The sequence below is a fragment of the Rutidosis leptorrhynchoides genome, chromosome 10 (assembly GCF_046630445.1).
Source record: "Rutidosis leptorrhynchoides isolate AG116_Rl617_1_P2 chromosome 10, CSIRO_AGI_Rlap_v1, whole genome shotgun sequence".
NCBI classification, from domain to species: domain Eukaryota; kingdom Viridiplantae; phylum Streptophyta; class Magnoliopsida; order Asterales; family Asteraceae; genus Rutidosis; species Rutidosis leptorrhynchoides.
In genome coordinates, this window is record NC_092342.1 from 327,331,280 (window position 1) to 327,350,797 (window position 19,518).

The following is a 19,518-nucleotide window of genomic DNA, read 5'->3' on the forward strand; positions in this document are numbered from 1 at the left end:
TTTTAACGTTCGTGAATCACCGATCAACTTGGGTGGTCAATTGTCTATATGAAACATATTTCAATTAATCAAGTCTTAACAAGTTTGATTGCTTAACATGTTGGAAACATTTAATCATGTAAACATCAATCTCAATTAATATATATAAACATGGAAAAGTTCGGGTCACTACATGAGTGCAATGCAAAATCATCTCTCCGAGGGTAGCTAAAATGGGAGCTAATGCGTGTGTGCAATGACAAAATCATCTCTCCGTTACTAACTACAAAATTGAATACAATACAATACGATACATCGGGAGCTAATGCGTGCGTGCAATGCAAAATCATCTCGCCGATGGTAGCTAAAACGGGAGCTAATGCGTGCGTGCAATGACAAAATCATCTCTCCGTTACTAGCTACAAAATCAAACCATTTCGGGAGCTAATGCGTGCGTGCAATGACAAAATCATCTCGCCGATGGTCGATAATATAATCTTTATAGAAATAGAACCTCTGAATCCAAATAATTCTATTATAGAATGTAGTTTTGAATATTGGTGTCTACTTCATCAAACGTTTATAAAAGAAGTTCATGTATTCTCAGTTCAAAAATATATCTCAAAGCATTTAGTAAAACAGTTATAAAAATAGCGCATGTATTCTCAGTCCCAAAAATGTAAAGAGTAAAAGGGAGCAAATGAACTCACAATCCAATATTTTGTAGTAAAAATATTCATACGACGAAACTGAACAAGGCAGGGTTGGCCTCGGATTCACGAACCTATATCATGTATATATATTAACACCAAATAGTAATCGAACAACTTTATATATATTTAGTTATGTGTTAATATCAATTTTTATATATACTTTTATTAATACTTATAATATATTATTATGCTTAGTTGATATATAATTTAGTTATCGTTATATCAATATCAATAATATTATATCATAATATTAAGCGATATTAGTATAATTATGTAACAAATATATTTGTATATAAATTTCTTTAGTTTGCAAAGTAATAGTTATTGTAATAATAATACTAGAATAAAGTTAATAATAATAATTATAATGCTAATATCAATAATGATAGTAATAATAATAGTTTTATAATAATGATAAGATAAAAATGATAGTTTTAAATAAAATAATATTTTTAGTAATAACGGTAATTTTAATAATAATAGTTTTTAATAATAATTTTAGTAATCATATTAATAATATTAATGTTTAAATTATACTTCTAATAATAATAGTTTTAAATATTAATAATAATAATGATAATACTAAATAAAAAAAAATATGATAGATTTAAAATAATGATACCTTTAATAATGATAATAATAATAATAATAATAATAATAATAATAATAATAATAATATTAAAATGATAAAATTAATAATAATAACAATACTAATAATACTAATGATAATTATAATACTTTTAGATATAATCATAATGATGATAATTATAACCTTTATAATAACAATAATAATAAATAATCATAAATCTTGTATTAGTAATAATAACAATAATAATAATTATATTACTAATAATAATAACAATAACAACAACAACAACAACAACAATAATAATAATAATAATAATAATAATAATAATAATAATAATAATAATAATAATAATAATAATAATAATAATAATAATAATAATAATAATAATAATAATAATAATGATAATAGAAGTAAAAATAGTAAAGTATACCCTTTAAATTCTTTTCTAAAAAGAATTGCCCAAGACGAGGCTCGGACCCACAACCTCCCGCTCACCCGCAACACCCCTTAACCATTACACCAATGCTTGTTTTCTGATATAATTCCAAACCCAGAAATATATAACTCGTATACTAATCTGTGTTCATATTCATCTTCCTCACAACAATTTCCAATCGACCAGGGTTACTTCAACCACAGTAGTGAATTCGTTTATTTGATTTAAGTCTAAAATTGAAACAGATTACTCGTTTATGATTTTTCTTGATTGATAGAATAAAAATAAATAAACAGATAGCAGAGGTTTAAAAAAAAATGAACTCGTAATTTGATTTTGAAATCCAGATGTTTTTAGAGTACAATTACTATATGAATTACGTGTTAAATCATTCACAGAAACTTTATAAATTATCAATTTCAACTGCAACAACATCTACCTCATCAATTTGATCTTTGAACGTTCATTGACTTTTTGGTTTTGAAACTTTAACCCCGAAATTTATACTCAACTCGAGGAATTAGGGACTGGAAATTTGCAGGTAGATCTATTAAATGATTCCTAACACCTCTGCTATTATAGATTTTTGAATAAAGAACTGCATTTGAGCTTTTGAATTCAAGGTTTGGCGAAACAGAGGAGTCGGTTGGCTTCTTAAAAAAATTCTGTTTTCTTTTACTAATAATGGCAGACGAGTTATACGGAGTAATTGAATGATTAATGCAGCAACAATATTTGATTGAGAGTTGTTTGATAGCGATGATTGAATGGACAACATGTCACGAGCAGAAGAAAAGAAAAGAACGAAAAAGAAAGAAGGAATAAAATGAATAAAGCAGATCGTGATAGTAAGATATATTCTATATATTTTGTTTATTATTAATAATTTAATAATTAAAATTAATACCATAATTAATTAACACTAATAAAAATATCTTAATATTAATATTAATAATACTGTTTTTAATAGATATCTTTCTAATAATAATAATGTTGTTATTAAAAATAATATTAAGTTAGTATATATATATATATATATATATATATATATATATATATATATATATATATATATATATATATATATATAGCAAATTAATATTATCACATAATTATGAAATATTATAAATTTTTATATATAATATTTATAAATTACTTATATTACAATATTCATTTAAATAATTATGTATAGAAGTTATATATATATTACATATATTTATCTACAGTTTTTAATATATAAATATTCGTTGTTAACTTCGTTGAGAAAAATAAAACAAGTATTTATAAATAATGTATTCAAAAGTTTTAAAATATATAATTATATATATTTTAAAATACTATATATATATATATAATTATGAAATATTATAAATTTTTATATATAATATTTATAAATTACTTATATTACAATATTCATTTAAATAATTATGTATAGAAGTTATATATATATTACATATATTTATCTACAGTTTTTAATATATAAATATTCGTTGTTAACTTCGTTGAGAAAAATAAAACAAGTATTTATAAATAATGTATTCAAAAGTTTTAAAATATATAATTATATATATTTTAAAATACTATATATATATATATATATATATATATATATATATATATATATATATATATATATATAATTACTTAACAAATTGATTCTAAATATATTTTTAATAAACCCAAAATTTATAGAACTCATTTTTGTATCACCGTTTATTTTAAAATTACATAAGTTTGAAGTTAACTTGCTTAATATCAATCGAAACATCAAACGAGTATTACAATCATTTAATATTTATTTTTAATATACTTTATTTATATATAGAGATATATTTTAAATAATAATTATTATAATATCCTATTTTTATTTTATTAATTTTTTATAACAACAACATATAATACTTCAAATTATATTTCGAATTATTATTTATATATACATACACACATATCCATTTACAGTTAATTGTTCGTGAATCGTCGAGAGCAGTCGAATGTCAATTGAATATATGAACATAGTTCCAAAATTTTCGAGACTCGACATTATAGACTTTGCTTATCGTGTCGGAAACATATAAAGATCAAGTTTAAATTTGGTCGAAAATTTTCGGGTCATCACAAGTTGATTCTCTCACACACCACTTTTTTAATCCATCTACATCTAATTTATTATCATATTTTTAATTATACTTAAAGTAATAGTATAAGTTCTAACTCCTTAAATAAATTTAAGGTATAATTGTTAGTTTTTGATATAAAAATGTAGATGGATAGAAAAAATAGTGTGTGAGAAATTAGAATCAACCCTATTTATTATTATTATTATTATTATTATTATTTAATTTAATATAAAAAATAAAATATAATCGCTTGAATAAAAACATAAAATATAAATCAAAGGGATCCAAACAGTACTTTACACAATATCATCCCGGATACAAATTCTAGGGTTTATAATTTCACTCGAGCTTTGAATCAATTCGAACTAAATCAATAGACCTCGTTATCGATCTTTCAAGATGCCTCAGAGACATTCGAAGAACAATAACGATCTAGCTTTTTTCACGTATGACGAAAAGAAAAAGTTAGGTTACGGTACTCAAAAAGAAAGGCTCGGTAAAGACTCGATTAAACCGTTCGATACTTGTTCCCTGTGCTTGAAACCATTCATCGATCCATTGTGCTGTCAAAAAGGTCATGTTTTCTGTAAAGAATGCATCTTTGAGTGCCTGTTGTCCCAAAAAAAGGATATCCAAAGGTACTAACTAATACTCCACTAATAATGTTTACATACATACATATATACATTTATTTTAGGTTGTTTTTATGAGTATCAATTAGAGATTTAGAGTGTGAATTTGAAGATGATGCAAGTTAGACTTGAATTGTATATAATTTGGTTTGCAAAATAAAGGCGTTAGGGTTTTAATTGTGTGATAAAAATTGATGCTGATTTACTGGTTTTTGATTATTTGGATGAAAAAGTTGATGTATTTGATTAGAATTTTGTATCTGTTTGTTTGAAATTACATAATTAAGTCTAGAAATTAGAACTACCATAAGTGTTTATGATGCAAGTTTGAAACTTTTTTTGATTGTTTTACATTATTGTAATGATTTGGTTTGCATAATTGAACATTGTGTATTTCAGAATCAGTTTACAGTTATACGTGTTAAAAAAAAAAACTTTGGTTTTGTATTAAGGAAGAAGATGAGATTCTATACTTGATAATAGCTCCATAGTACCTTGTTGATGTGTTCTCATAGATATGGATACATTGATACATAAGACTGAGCTATTCGGTCATCTGTTTATCAACTCTTAAATTCACCTTTTGTTTCCAATTGAAATCACTGTATTCTAATTGACTTCTATTAGTTTAAGGGTGTGTTTGGGTGACGAGCTTGTTGGAGCTTATGGGAGCTTATAGGAGCTTGAACTTATGATTTTAATAAGCTCCAAGTCATAAGCTTCGTTTGGTAGAGAAAAAAAGTAGAGCTTATGAAAATCATAAGCTCTGAAAAAATAAGCTACTTTGCTGGAGCTTATAGCTAGAACTGGAGCTTATGAGCAGGAGCTGGAGCTTGAGCTTATTTTTTTAGCCGGTAGCTGGAGCTTATTATTTTTTATAAATGTTTGGTAAACTAGCTGGAGCTTATTTTTCAGTTCATAAGCTCTACTTTTTTTCATAAGCTACTACAAGTAGCTTATTTTTCAGAGCTTATGATTTTCATAAGCTCTACTTTTTTTGTCTACCAAACGAAGCTTATGACTTGAAGCTTATTAAAATCATAAGCTCAAGCTTCCATAAGCTTCCATAAGCTCCAATAAGCTACGCGCCAAACACACCCTATGAAAAAAAGTAGAGCTTATGAACTAGGAAATAAGCTCCAGCTAGTTTACCAAACACTTATAAAAAATAATAAGCTCCAGCTACTAGCTTAAAAAATAAGCTCCAGCTCCAGCTCTATCTTATAAGCTCCAGCTCCAGCTCCACCTACTTTCATCCAAACACACCCTAACTATACATTTTTATCTGTAGAAACATGGTAAAATTGTTTTTTTTTTTTGTGGTTGATGATGGTAGTCTGAAGACCAAAAAACCTTTTTAGATGTTTCTTGAATGTTTTCTGAAAAGCTTGTATGTTATAATCTTGTTACAGGAAGCAGGCTGCTCACACTACTCAACTGAAGCAAGAAAAAGACGACGAAACAGAGAAGTTAACGCTACAAAAAGCAAGAGAACTCGATGCATTCGATCAAACCAACCATGGTGCACTACCACAATACAGTGATAAAAACATCGACATGGATCGAAACGGATTTCATGGAGCAAACAGTGTTAAAACCACTTCATACGAAGAAGAAGCACTTCGTACCATGAAAGCATTTTGGTTACCTTCTGCTACCCCCGAAGCTGCAGTCAAAGTCAACGCCCCGTCTACCTGCACAACTTGCCCAGAAGGTAACGAGAAGCTTAGATTGAAGTCCCTCTTCCCTATTAGTTTTACAGAAGACCCAAATGAGGAAAAGAAAGCTTCTGCACTAGATAAAACATATATCTGCCCTAGCTGCCAGGTTACTCTAACTAATACAACGTCACTCGTGGCGTTAAGTTCTTGCGGCCATGTTTTCTGTAAAAAGTGTGCAGATAAGTTTATGGCGGTTGATAAGGTGTGTCTGGTGTGTAATAAGGGTTGTAAAGAGAGAAATTTGATTAATTTGGAGAAAGGTGGAACTGGGTTTGCGGGTCATGGGGATAATCTTGAAGCAAAAGATTTTAAGCATTTAGGAAGTGGTTCGGGACTAGGGTTGGTCAGGCCAGCTCAGAAAACATGATCTTTTTGATGTTTGGTTTGTGTTGGATACTAGTGTTATTGTACTCTTACTTGACAGTCATATAATCAAGCTGTTTGTTCTTTACTTCGGTATCTGACACTTGCAGTTATACTTTGTATTTGTTTCCATATGTTCTCTTGATTTTGACATTTTCTTCAGTTGATTGTACAATCTTCATTTGCATTGTTATTTTGCTCTATTGTCTGAATTCACCCAAATATGAATTGAAATGTAAACATTACTGGATATTTGTTCAGCCACAGGGTTTACCTAGGTTTACCGTCACTTTTCACTTGAGAACTCCATTTTTGTTATAAGAGTGCAGATCGCGTAATTCACCAACTCACTTAGGTTTCTGTTGAGACTGTTACATTCTGTTTACTCTGTATCAATTACATGTCTGTGTACTTACGTAATAAGAGTATAAATAGACGTCTCTAGTTTAGATGGTTTTTGTCGCAGCGTAGTTGTTTTATATGTAGGATCTTTATCGTAATAAGTTTATGATAACAAGGACAAGTGAGTAAAGACTACGAGTTCCAAACTAAAGATTGAACAAAGAAAAGTTGGAATGAAATTGAGTATGAAACATTTTGCCGCAGAATGAAGCTTAGACCAAAAATATAAATATATTGTGAAAGGCAAAAATGAAGCTTAGACAAATACATAGTTTCTTTCTCACCACCGAGCCTTTGGTTGACTCGTATGGGAGACTAAACTTTGAGGACTGTGTCCCAGGTTCGAATCCTTGGAGAGGCAAACTTTGAGGATTTTCCCGAGTTTAAATCTCCTCGGTGGTCTTCCCTTCCTGGTTTCCAGATCGGTTTCCTCCTTAGCGTGTGTGGGTGGCAATGACCATGAATGTGGTTCAGTACCATAAGGTGATGCTGAAATAGCCATTCAAAAAAAAAAAAAAAAAACATAGCTTCTTTCTTTGCTTTAACAAATAGTAAAAAGAACATATAGAAAGAAGTTTACAAAGAATGTATACAAAAGAATTTTACAAAATTGATATGTATATTTGTCTAATTTTTCCTTACTATTCTCTCTTTTATCCTAATGCAATAAAATTGTAGAACTTCTATTTCTTAAACGATCATCCTAAGGCTCCTTAGTGTTGTCGTTAAAATGCTTAAAATAATTGTACGTAGCGGTTATTCCTACTCGACTAGTTATTAATTTTGTGGTAACGATTACTTGATTGTACAATTATTATATAATACATGTTAATGACGCCTCTAAGAGCTTCCATTAGAAAATAGCTTTCTCAAAATATAAGGAAAATTACATATATATATTTTTTTTGACCGGCAATTTTCACATCGAATACTCTCATTTACGACCCACACACGCTAGGTAGGAAACTCCAAGGATCATCCCGGGTTGCTCGGCAACTAATCGCGGGAACTGAGTTGCTTGGCAACTAATCGCAGTAAATCCTGAAAAAAAAACCTCCCCCTCCTCGGAATCGAACCCGGGTTGCTTGGCAACTAATCGCGAGCCCACCCTACCAAGGCATTGGATACCATTGAAGCAATGCTTACAGTACACACAATACGTCGATGTATTAGTCATACGATATTATTGTACCCACTGGTGTAAATATTTAACACTTGTTATTCTATTTCTATAAGATAGTCATAAGATACAATTATTTTGTTGTAGGAACAAACAAAAGCATTTAAGCTTTCATGCAAACATTCAATTGGCATTCTACACTTGCATAAATTACAGAAACACAACCATTGATTAAAACCTTATATACATCAAATTACAACACTCGAGCATCAAATTCTATCACATTTCCAGTTCCATTTCGAGTATCAAATCAATGAATCACCACACCACCTCAAAAAAAAAAAAAAAAAAAAAAAAAAAAAAAAATCATAATCACCATAAATAACCCCTGAAATCATCATCTATTCTTAAACAATTTAAGATCCCAACGTTTTAACAACCCGTCCATTATGTTACTCGATGGACCTCTTTCAACTATTACTGTAGCTTTTGTTCTATCTGCCATGTCAGCATCTGAGGAACCAACTAATCCAGTATCTGAAACAGAACGTTTACTTGCACTACCAGAACCATCTGCAGATGCAGTTATATCTGACGACTGTTCAGCTGACGATGTGCTATTACATGGAGACATAAATTCGGAAGGCGAATTGCTGCTGCTTGCTGTTGAAAAGCGTGTCTGATCCGTTTTTATAGGTGGGCCGTCATTGGCGGCCAAAGGCTTGCTATCATCTGCTGTTGGTTGCTCGCTAGGTTGTTTCGGTTCTAAATCTTTTAACGACAGGAGTACGGCTTCCATGAGCATCTATAAAAAATTAACAACACGAATTGATATAAGTTATCAAATTATGTACTTCAATTAGTTAGTTTTCTATCATATTTATTACTTTAATACTTGATAATGTATAAAGTTTGAATTAAAAAACAAAATTAAGGTTGCAGGTCAACGCGACCCAACGTGTTTTAATCAGTGTAAGATTATGTTGGTCCTGACCCAACCCGTAAGACCTGCCCATTTTACAATGCTTACCCTTTCTTCTTCCTCGAGATCGCACGGGAAACCTTCCACGTGTTGAAGTGGGTACTCGACATACTCATTATCATCTACTGATGATGGATACCGATGGCCATTAGAAAACTCAAAGTTTATCATTTTAGACGATGATGACGATGGAGTAGGCACAGTCGAACTTCCTTCATCCTAAAACAAGAATATCCAAAACAAGTTCAATATTTGGATGGTTGATGGCTTCCATCAAAAAATAAAGATTAAAAAAAAATAAAAAACGAATATACCTCGGAATTACATTGTTTATCTGTTGACGGGATATCAGAAGGGACCTGAAAGTAAAGTAAATATACATGAATAAATTATTTGCAAAACAGGGAACTTCGCATACTACAAAGCCAAAAAAATAACCCACATAAAATCATATACTTACCTCAGTCCTACTCATCGGCCTTTTAGAACGGAGTTGATTAATTGCATCCTCCGTACTACTTGATGCTAAACGATTTCATTAGACATAAATATTATTAAGTCACAACTTTTCAAAGAACGCGTAATCAAACGAACTAAAAAACATTAAAACCTACCTTGAGGGGTAACGAAAAAATCATCTTCATATCCAACTCCATGGATATCCTGAAAATAACCAATTAAAAGATCATAGTTTAGTAACATATACCTAAAATTCTTCATAATAAAAAAAAAATAAATTAATATGATTTGTAAAATATACCTTGCCGAGGTAATCAAGAGACGAATCAAAGAAGTTGCCCTTAACTTCATCTTCTGGTGGTTGCAAAACGTTGTGGAAAAAGATGTTTATAGAATCGAAATAGAATTGAGGGCGTGGTGAATTATGGTCGCCCTCAAATTTGATGATATTCTTGTCCCCCTGTGTCGATATTTTATGGTAATAAAAATAAAATTACGAACGTCTAGTCATTGTCTTAACCAACAGATATATAGTAAGTAGATTACCATGTAAGCTTCGTAGATACGATCAGAATGATGTGGTTGTATAAAATCATCATCGCCAGCATGACCAATTAGAACTGGAACAAAAGAAGACTTTGCAACCTATAATCAGAAATCCGAATCAGCTTTTAACATAAAGCATTAAAATTAAAAATACATATTAGTACATATACTAATATACATATATATGTTAGTACAAATACATATGTATGTTAGTATATATATACATATGTATATACATATACATATGTATATGTATATGTATATATATACATATGTATATACATAATTATATACATATACATATGTATATATAATATATATAGATATAGATATGTATATATATTAAAGGTGGAACAGTGGTAACCTTTATGGTATTGAGCTCCACAATATCGAATTTCGCCTTTTTAAGAATAGCTCTTCGCATGTACTGGATAGCAAACTTAACCTGAAGACAAACACGACACAAAATCAGATAATTAAGTAACAAAAACTGAAAAAAATCTGATTATATAATATAGTCTTAGCTTGATAGACAAATCATGGATGCATAAATTTTAATCAACGTACGGTAAACTTAGGCAGACGAATTTTGTAGGTATCAACAAGTTCCATCATTAAATCTACCAAATCAGAGAAAGGGCTATCAAGAACCATTCCTGCTATTGACGGATCTTCGGCTCCATACATCAGGCTGACATCATCAACACTTAAGTCAATAAAACTGCTGACCATATAAAGCTACTAAATGAAATTAACCAATATTATCTCTACTTTGATAATCAAGACAACAAAACATGCATGTTACCTTGTTACAGCACCCATTGATCGGCCCCAAAGGCCAATTAATGAAACATTTCCATCAGCCCGCAAATAATCTACCACTGATTTCAAATCGTCCTTCTGTGAAATGAAACAATCCTTGTTAATCTATTTGGTGAAAAATATACAAGCTAATATTTAACTATTAATGCTAAAATAAGCTCAGTTCATGATGAATAGGGATCATATATTAGTTAAAACTCAAACTAGCATTATTTAAATACAAGTCTGGTATAAGATAAAGTTAACATTTATACTAGAAAATGATTATTCTTTCACTTACTTCGTACCACCCTAAACTGACATGTTCTCCTCCAGATAGTCCAGACCCAGAGAAATCAAGGGTAAATACGGTAATATTTGACGGAAGTAATATTATAGCAGCTTCACTAGCATCTGCTCGGCAACCACTACAACAAAATCACATTATGCACCTTGTAACTATTAGTTAAATGATCATACCTATGACATGTTAATAAACAAAACCGGTAACTATAATGTGGGATTATGTAAACGATTGTCTATAACAACAAGCTTAGTGAACCTAGGGGTGGCAAAAAAACCCATACCTGACGGGAAACCCGAAACCCGATATTTTTGGGCCGGGTTCGGGCCGAGTAAATAGGTCTAGGGCCGGTATGGGGATGGCTTTTAATTTTTTTGTGGGTTGGAAAAAGAGGAGTTGAAAAGCTCTAGTCTTTACGCCCTTTGTTAAAAATTCCCACGAACCCGATTACTCGGCCCGTACACCCGAAACAAGACCGTGTCCATATACTCTACCCGTAAACCCGATAACCCAGACCGTATACCCAATTACTCGGCCTGTATACCCGATTACTCAGCCCGTATACCCGAAAAGACTCGAATACCCGTGGGAAAACCCATTTATCCAATAATTCGTAAGTAAATGCGGACCCGGATACCATAGGGGAAACCCGTTAATCAGCTATCTGGTAACCAAATGGGGAGTCGACGGGTCCGGGTTTAGGACGGGGTTTTCTAATCGGGTTCGGGATTACCTAAACCCGGCCTAATGCCATCCCTAAGTGAACTTTAAGAGACACGTGGCAAAGGATGACATATATATATATATATATATATATATATATATATATATATATATATATATATATATATATATATATATATACACACATTGATACTTCACTATATATGGCGATCCAAGTCAACATAGTTTGGTGCAACTAGGCATTATCAATAATCTTGATCTATAACTCCTAGATTAAAGACGATCAAGTTAGTTCAATAACCCTAATTTCTCTTTCCCGTTATGTTTAATCCTTTCTATATATATGATATCAACCATTGTTGTCTTCTCTTCGGGGTATGTCTTCCAACATTCCAGACATAAAGAGAGCTTGTTTGTCAATGTCATATCTTCTCAAACTGATTATAACTCTTGTCAATCCATAAAGCTTCTTAACTTACTTAATTATTAGCGAAAACAAACAATAAATGGGGTAACATAATCATATCACTGTTCGGAGAATACGATCATCAAGTTGTGTTTTAGCACAATCGCATACCCTAGCAGTGTATTGACACGGACATAACCAAAAAGGTAAGTTGATGCATTTAAAAGCGGCTTGATTATCAGATTCTCCCATTGATCTAATTTGGTTACCACTTTTACTATTTTTCGTCACTCGTAATCAAGTAAGTTAAGAAGCTTTACGGACTGGAAAGAGTTATAATCAGCTAAAGTAGATATAACATTAACAAACGAGCTCTCTTTATGTCTGTTATGTTGCAAGACACACCCTGAAGACAACAACACAAGTTGATATAATATATAGAGAAAAAGGATTAAACATAACGGGAAAACGAATTAAGGGTTATTGAACTAACTTGGTCGTCTTAAATCTGGGAGTTATAGATCAAGATTATAATTATTAATAATGCTTGATTGCACCAAACCAGGTTGACTTGGATGGCCATATATAGTGGAGTATCAACCTAATATAGAGTATTTAGGGTTATTGAACTAACTTGCTAACCTGTTTCCATGGCAGTATATTACACACGGCAAAGGCTTTCCTTCTGGACTCACAATAGGCAAGTAATGACTACACTGTAGAACATCTCCTCGACTATTTACAATCTGAAAATATATGAAATTCTTAATAACATAGCTAAAATTTGTTTGTGTTTTCTGTATGATTGCCCAAATATGTATAAAGTACATGCATAGATCTGAAGAAAAAACTAACAAACCTTACCTCTATATCTTTCCTTTGAAACCATTTTCCTTTAAGCATGAATTCTTGATCTAGTAAATCATTGTTTGGCTCGTATTCAGCTCTGTCACATAAGCAAAGAAACATCACAACATCTATTAATTAAATCTAGCAAAAAAATATAAATGAATACGAATAATATGAACTATCGTCGTCACAGTACAATGAAAACGAAATTATGAAAAAATAAGTATCAACTGATATTGCAATATGAAAAAAACCAAGTATAGCGCATGGATTGCCTTTGTATTAAGAAACATACAACTCATGAAAAAAAAACCCAACATTTAGGTCAAAACCATGTATGCATAAATTGCTGCAAAAACATATCATTTGAAACAATCTTTTAACAAACATAAAACTATCTTTTGTTCATATCAACTGATATTGCAATATGAATCACTGAGTGCATCTATCTATCTCTAATCGAACGATCACAACTACTTGTATATGTATTAGTTACCAAATGAACATGATATCACCAATAATCCCCTAAACACACTCCATATATAATCCACTACATATTCCTACAACAACGTATAGTTAACTATCCATAAAATTATCCATTTAATTATCAGAAACCAAAAATAGTGCAGAAACCAAACAACCCACCAGAAGCTAAAACGAAAAGGGAAGTACAAAAATAAGTAAAATTCACATTTTTTAACAAAACCCAACATGTAGAACACCCAAAAAAGCAAACTTTACGTACAACCATAAAAACCCAGATCAAGAATTAGGATAAAAACATATATTATACATCATGTATCTGTAACATGATACAAACGGGAACTGAAATTAAAGAAAAATGGAAAATGTAAATAACCTAGGTGGACGGATAATGAAGTTAATAAGCTGTTCCATTAAAATTCAACAGCAACAGATCTTCTTAGTTTCCAAGATCCTGATTTTTCTTCAACTTGTGTGTGTATATATAACTGTATGTATTCGATTTGTGAATTGACAAACCCTAGACAAAATTGAAGTCAAATTTCGGAAGAAATCATAAAAAAAGTAGGGATTTTTTTGGTAAAGGGGGATTTTTTGGGTTGCCTGGGTGGTGGTGTTGTAGAATTGATTATTGTCAACGGTGTTTCGGTTCAAAGTTTATGTTTTGTGTAAAAAAAGATTGAATTTTTTTTTCCCAATTTGAAGACGCATCTATGTGTATGTGTATTACTATTATTTTTCTCTCTAAAGAACACCATGTAGTGCTAGGGCACGTGCTTAGCAGTTAGCAATTTAGCATTACCTAAAAATCGAAATGATTTCTGTACAATCGTAATTAAGTTAATTGACAAAATCGAATGGAAGTTAACAGAAACGATTTGTAATTCGATAAGTAACATTGCAAATTTTGATTAACCGGAATCGTTAACTTGATTATAGATGTTGGTAAGAGTTAATTGATGAGAAAATCAGCTACATGTAGGTCGAAATAGTTATAATTATAAACACACTATAATTTGTGTTAACCTTGGCTTAAAAGACTTACCGCTCAAACTTAGTTGCTTTTATTAAAGCACATTGTTGACCGGTTTAATTAAGTGGAACTTTAACATGAAACCTTGAGGTGTCCGACATCTCTTTTGAGACTTTGACATGGAACGTCAATGAACGTGTGCATAGAACATCGAGGAAACGCTAGAGCAGAGTAGTGGAAAGTGGAATGTCAAATCTCAATATTCTCATAGTTAGTAATTTGAAAAATTGAAGGGAAGATCAACACGCTATTAAGCTAAAAGGGATGAATTGAGATGGTTCAGTAAACCTATAGGCTATCGACGCTTTATCAACAAATGTTTAGTAGCTAACTAGTGAAATTACCCATGAATCACGGGTTTATTTAAATAAAATAGTTTAATAATATGTGTAAGTATTTAGTTAATGTAAATGCAAAAGTCATTTAGTTTAATGACCCGTGGAACCACGGATTCTAACTAAAAAATTAATAGTTGTTTTTAAAAACATATTTATTTACTTAACCTATCAAATAACCATTTTAACTTCAATTGACAAACATGAGCTCGTTAAAAGATATTTTTACCTATTAACTGATGGGAATATGGAGGCGACATGTATCGGTTTATGTGGCAAACTTTTTCTTTCGATACGTAAGTTTTTTTTAACGTGTCAATATTGGAGCTTCTTAAAAATTTATAATACTATGTCATTTGAGATTTTTCTTCAAGATTTGAAAATAATATTAATATTAAGTAATTAAATATAATCATATCTTCAAATAATTATATTTTATATTTTAATGTTATTCATATTTAGTTAATTTAGTTAATAATTAGGTAAGGCCTATTGTGTCATTTTTAAATTGAAAAACGTGATTTAAAATTTATATAGATTAATAAAATATATTCTATTTATAAATAAACCGTCCTATAACTATAACTAAATAGAGTAAGAATTAAAATAATTAATAATTTAATATTCTAAGTAATAATACGTTAATACTATTTTAAACTAGTAAAATGACCCGTAAAATCACGGGTTTGTTTTAATGAAACAGTTTAATAATATGTTTTAGGTATTAGAGAATGTAAATGTTAAAGTCATTTAGTTTAATGACTCGTGAAACAACGAATTTCGACTAAGAAACTTGTCGTTGTTTTTACAAATATATTGATGTACTTATTAACTTGGTCAGAATAAATGAACTACCTTGATGTACTTAACTTTGTCATAAAAGCCTACATTACAACCTTTTATTGAGACATTTAATTCGCATACATATGTAACGTAATTAATATCATTAAAATTACTCATATTTGAATAATAATAAAAATATAATAACTATAATTATAATTATAATTATAATAGATAATAATAAAGATTTTTTAGAAATTGAGTATTTATATTTTTAATAATAATTATTAGTAATAACAAATGCTTCTTGATTAATTTTTAAAAATATAATTACATTTATTATATAATTCTTATTTATGATATCATTAAGTAGATTTAATTTAATTGTAAAAATAATTCTATATATGACATCAACTACATTTCTTCACAATTTTCTTTTAACTTTTATGTTTTTTTATAGAAGGGAAAATGATAATTATCGCATCATCATTTTAGCATTTTAATAAAACTTATAGATTGAATAATATCTATCTATGATATCTGTGATTCAAATAGATTAATAATGACATCATAATTAAGTAAAATTAAAGGGTAATTAGTGAAATGATGACATCATCATTTTAGAGGTTTATATAATATATAGATAACTAATCGTTATTTATATCAAAAGTTTTTTACTGATGATCGTGTGAATTACTGTTATCAACTTCTTTTTCTATTCATTAAAGTTTTAAGATGTGAAAATGTTAATATTGAGATTCTTATATAGTGGTTGATTGCATAATTACATGTACATGAAGAGAAATAAATTAATTGCTTCCATTTATTTCTAACATTAGTAAATATAAGTATTCCTAAATGTATAAGTTTTTCTAGATAAAAGTTTTATAAATGTATAAAAATCACTAATTCAGTCACATATTCAACCCATGTATATAGAGTATAGATATAGATATATTGATTTTTTCTTCATTCTTACTTAATACTCCGAAGTTAAAATACATTGATTTCCATGTAATTACTAAGCTAATTTCTCCATTTATATTAGGGTATTTGAGATGCAAATCTTTATATTTGAGTCATGATTTTGTCCTTTCTTTTTGTTGTTTTCAGTTGTATATTTGTACTTGACGACTTCATAACAAACTAAAAGTATAACGTCTACCATTTCTGTCATAGTTGAATACGGATCACAATCAAACAACTTAATAAAAACTTTAAAGGACACATAAATATAACTAACAGAATATCCATACAATGCAGCTAATGTAAAACAAACAAACAACAACAAAACTCAATTCTACAAAAGTGAAGTATGAGGAGGTGAGATTTTGACAATCTTTCTCATATACTAGATTAAAGAGAAGTCATTTCTCCACTCAAAGAGAGAGAAAATTGTGCGGTTGGTCCATGTGGTTTATATGAAATGAAGTTGTTGATGGAAAACCGTGTGTACTTTTAACAATTCATATTAACGCAGCGGATAGTAAAAATAATAATCTTTTATTATTTCATAAAAAATATTTACAAGATTAAATATTCATATATTTAATGAAACGTGCACACGATTAATTTATCCCAATGAGATCCAGTTACACCACAATAATTGTCATGAATATAAAAACAAAGGAGGAGTTAACGATATACCTTTCTTGAAGAAACTGATTGAAGGAGAGAAACCTACGATCAAAAATATGACCGTCTCTTTGGATAGTCCACACTACACTTCAAACGATCGTCAATAGATGTTAGTCCAAACTCCAAGTAACAAATTAATATAATCAAATTATATTAATAAGCAATAGATAAATAATACTCCGTATGATTTTTCTTTCACTCAAAAAGTACCCAAAGAAACTTGGGTTGTTTTTAATTTCGTACAACAACAAAAGAAATATAGTGTGGTTTTCTTTTTCTACCTTTTTGTGTATATCTTCTCTCAAAAAAAAAATTTAGCTAGCATATATAACACTTTTGTCACTGACTCATTGATTGGATATTATTCATATCATATCTCAAAAAGATCTATCATATATTATAATATGGAATAGAATTGTAGTTGGTAACCAACTTTTGACTTTGTTATAAGAAAACAAGATTGTGAGCATACACACTCAATATGTTTATTTCCTTTTTGTGACTCAACCTCTGTACTAGTAAAAAATGACAAACATATTGATTATAAAAAGATACGGAGTAGGATTAATTAAATTACTTATTTAATATTAAAAAATTAATCAATTCATAATTAAAAATTTAACTTGTTTCGTTACTTGAGTAATATATATACATCATATATATATTTCATATGACGTCTAGGTGTATATGTGTGTGACCCCGAAGGCTCAAATGAATTTAGCCATATAGTTGTATGTTGTAGCTTGCACATTAATCCTACAGTTGTTGGTCCCCAAACTTTATTTTTGGGGTGGTTGGTCCATGTGGTTTTCTAAACGTGTGTGGGTGGTCCCTGTCAGTAACGAACTTTAACAAATTCCGTTAAGCCATGCATGTGCAGTGCACACGAGGGGTATTTTTGTCTTTTCTTCGTAATCTATCTTTTTTTCTTCACCTTCTTCACATCTTCATCTTCTCCATTTTCTTCCACTTCAAATTTTCTTCACCGAGCTTCAGGGGCGTTTTTATTTGGGGGGAAGGGGGCGGACGCTCCCAGTGAATTTGTATTTTTTAGTGTTAAAATTTTGAATTTTTCGACTTTGTCCCCGGTGAATTTTTTTGCCCCAAAACCTACATATTTTGCCCAAAACCTTCAAATTTTGACCAAATTACTCCAAATTTTTCCCTAAAAACTTCAAATTTTGCTCACAAACCTTCAAATTTTGTCCAAAAATCTCCATATTTTAGCCAAAAAACTTGTCACGGTTTTAATTATTATTTTTTTTGCACCGGGTGAAAACAAATCCTGGTTTCGCCACTTTAGGTTTCGGTGCCGGGTTTTAGAACCTAAGATAGAAGGGAAGCGTGAGGTCCCTTTCCTGATGTGGTTGGGGGAGCTATGGAACCACTTGTTGGCATTGGCTTCTTGGATCAGCCCCTCATCTTTGGATCTTCGTATGTTATACTATTCAATTCTCGAAGACGAATTAATTTAATAGCTCAGATATTGTTATTCATGATATTGATCCGATTCAAAAAAGGAGAGAGAGGGATTCGAACCCTCGATAGTAAACTATACCGGTTTTCAAGACCGGGGCTTTCAACCACTCAGCCATCTCTCCAAAAGACAATTTTATTTTATTCTTCCGAATAGAAAATGGCCATCGGGTCTGGGATTACCTAAACCCGACCCAAACCCGACCAGATTCCATCTTCGTGTGTGTATATATATATATATATATATATATATATATATATATATATATATATATATATATATATATATATATATATATATATATATATAAATAATCAAGAGGGAAGCACTTTTTTCAGGGGGAAGTAAATTTTTTTCCTTTTTTCGATTTTTTTTTCAAGCATCAAGATCACATGAAAATATGAGCATTTAAAAAAGACACTTTCTGATGAATGTTATTATTTTGACGGTAAAACACTCGAAGAAAAAAATGAAAACATTCAATGCATTAGATGTTTTGATTCTGAGTATTTTTTTTAAGGGGTTAGAAATTAGGGTTTAGACATTAGGGGGTTAAAATATAGGGTTTAGTGATATGCCACTAACGGACGGTTTTGTTTTGTACGGTGTCGTTAGGTCGCACGATGTCCGATTCGGTAGCACACAGCGTCTTCGTTTATTTATATTTTG

General features: G+C 30.1%; 2 protein-coding genes and 1 non-coding gene across 5 annotated transcripts; 1 reads left to right on the forward strand and 2 right to left on the reverse strand.

Annotated features, from left to right (window-relative positions):
* The first annotated feature begins 4,206 nt into the window (after nt 1–4,206).
* On the forward strand, nt 4,207–6,638 carry LOC139872884 (E3 ubiquitin-protein ligase CSU1). The gene is made up of 2 exons (XM_071860817.1): nt 4,207–4,472; nt 5,879–6,638. The coding sequence occupies exons 1-2, from the start codon at nt 4,234–4,236 to the stop codon at nt 6,552–6,554; spliced, it is 915 nt and encodes a 304-aa protein (XP_071716918.1). The 5' UTR covers nt 4,207–4,233; the 3' UTR covers nt 6,555–6,638.
* A 1,607-nt stretch (nt 6,639–8,245) lies between these two features.
* On the reverse strand, nt 8,246–17,398 carry LOC139872166 (uncharacterized). Of its 3 annotated transcripts, XM_071860002.1 has the most exons (15): nt 17,382–17,398; nt 13,963–14,074; nt 13,119–13,200; nt 12,897–13,000; nt 11,162–11,288; nt 10,865–10,959; nt 10,627–10,750; nt 10,424–10,504; nt 10,060–10,158; nt 9,815–9,973; nt 9,669–9,717; nt 9,515–9,579; nt 9,369–9,413; nt 9,103–9,273; nt 8,246–8,877 (listed from the first exon to the last, which is right to left on the reverse strand). In XM_071860002.1, exons 2-15 carry the CDS (start codon nt 13,998–14,000, stop codon nt 8,470–8,472), a joined length of 1,647 nt encoding a protein of 548 aa, XP_071716103.1. In that variant the 5' UTR covers nt 14,001–14,074; nt 17,382–17,398; the 3' UTR covers nt 8,246–8,469. The 3 variants fall into 3 exon arrangements, with proteins under 3 accessions (XP_071716103.1, XP_071716102.1, XP_071716104.1); XM_071860001.1 differs by lacking the exon at nt 17,382–17,398 and having other exon boundaries at nt 13,963–14,275; XM_071860003.1 differs by lacking the exon at nt 17,382–17,398 and having other exon boundaries at nt 13,114–13,200; nt 13,963–14,275.
* Nucleotides 17,399–18,890: 1,492 nt separating this feature from the next.
* On the reverse strand, nt 18,891–18,973 carry TRNAS-UGA (transfer RNA serine (anticodon UGA)). The gene has a single exon. It is a non-coding gene; the product is annotated as a tRNA-Ser (tRNA).
* Between the last annotated feature and the right edge of the window lie 545 nt (nt 18,974–19,518).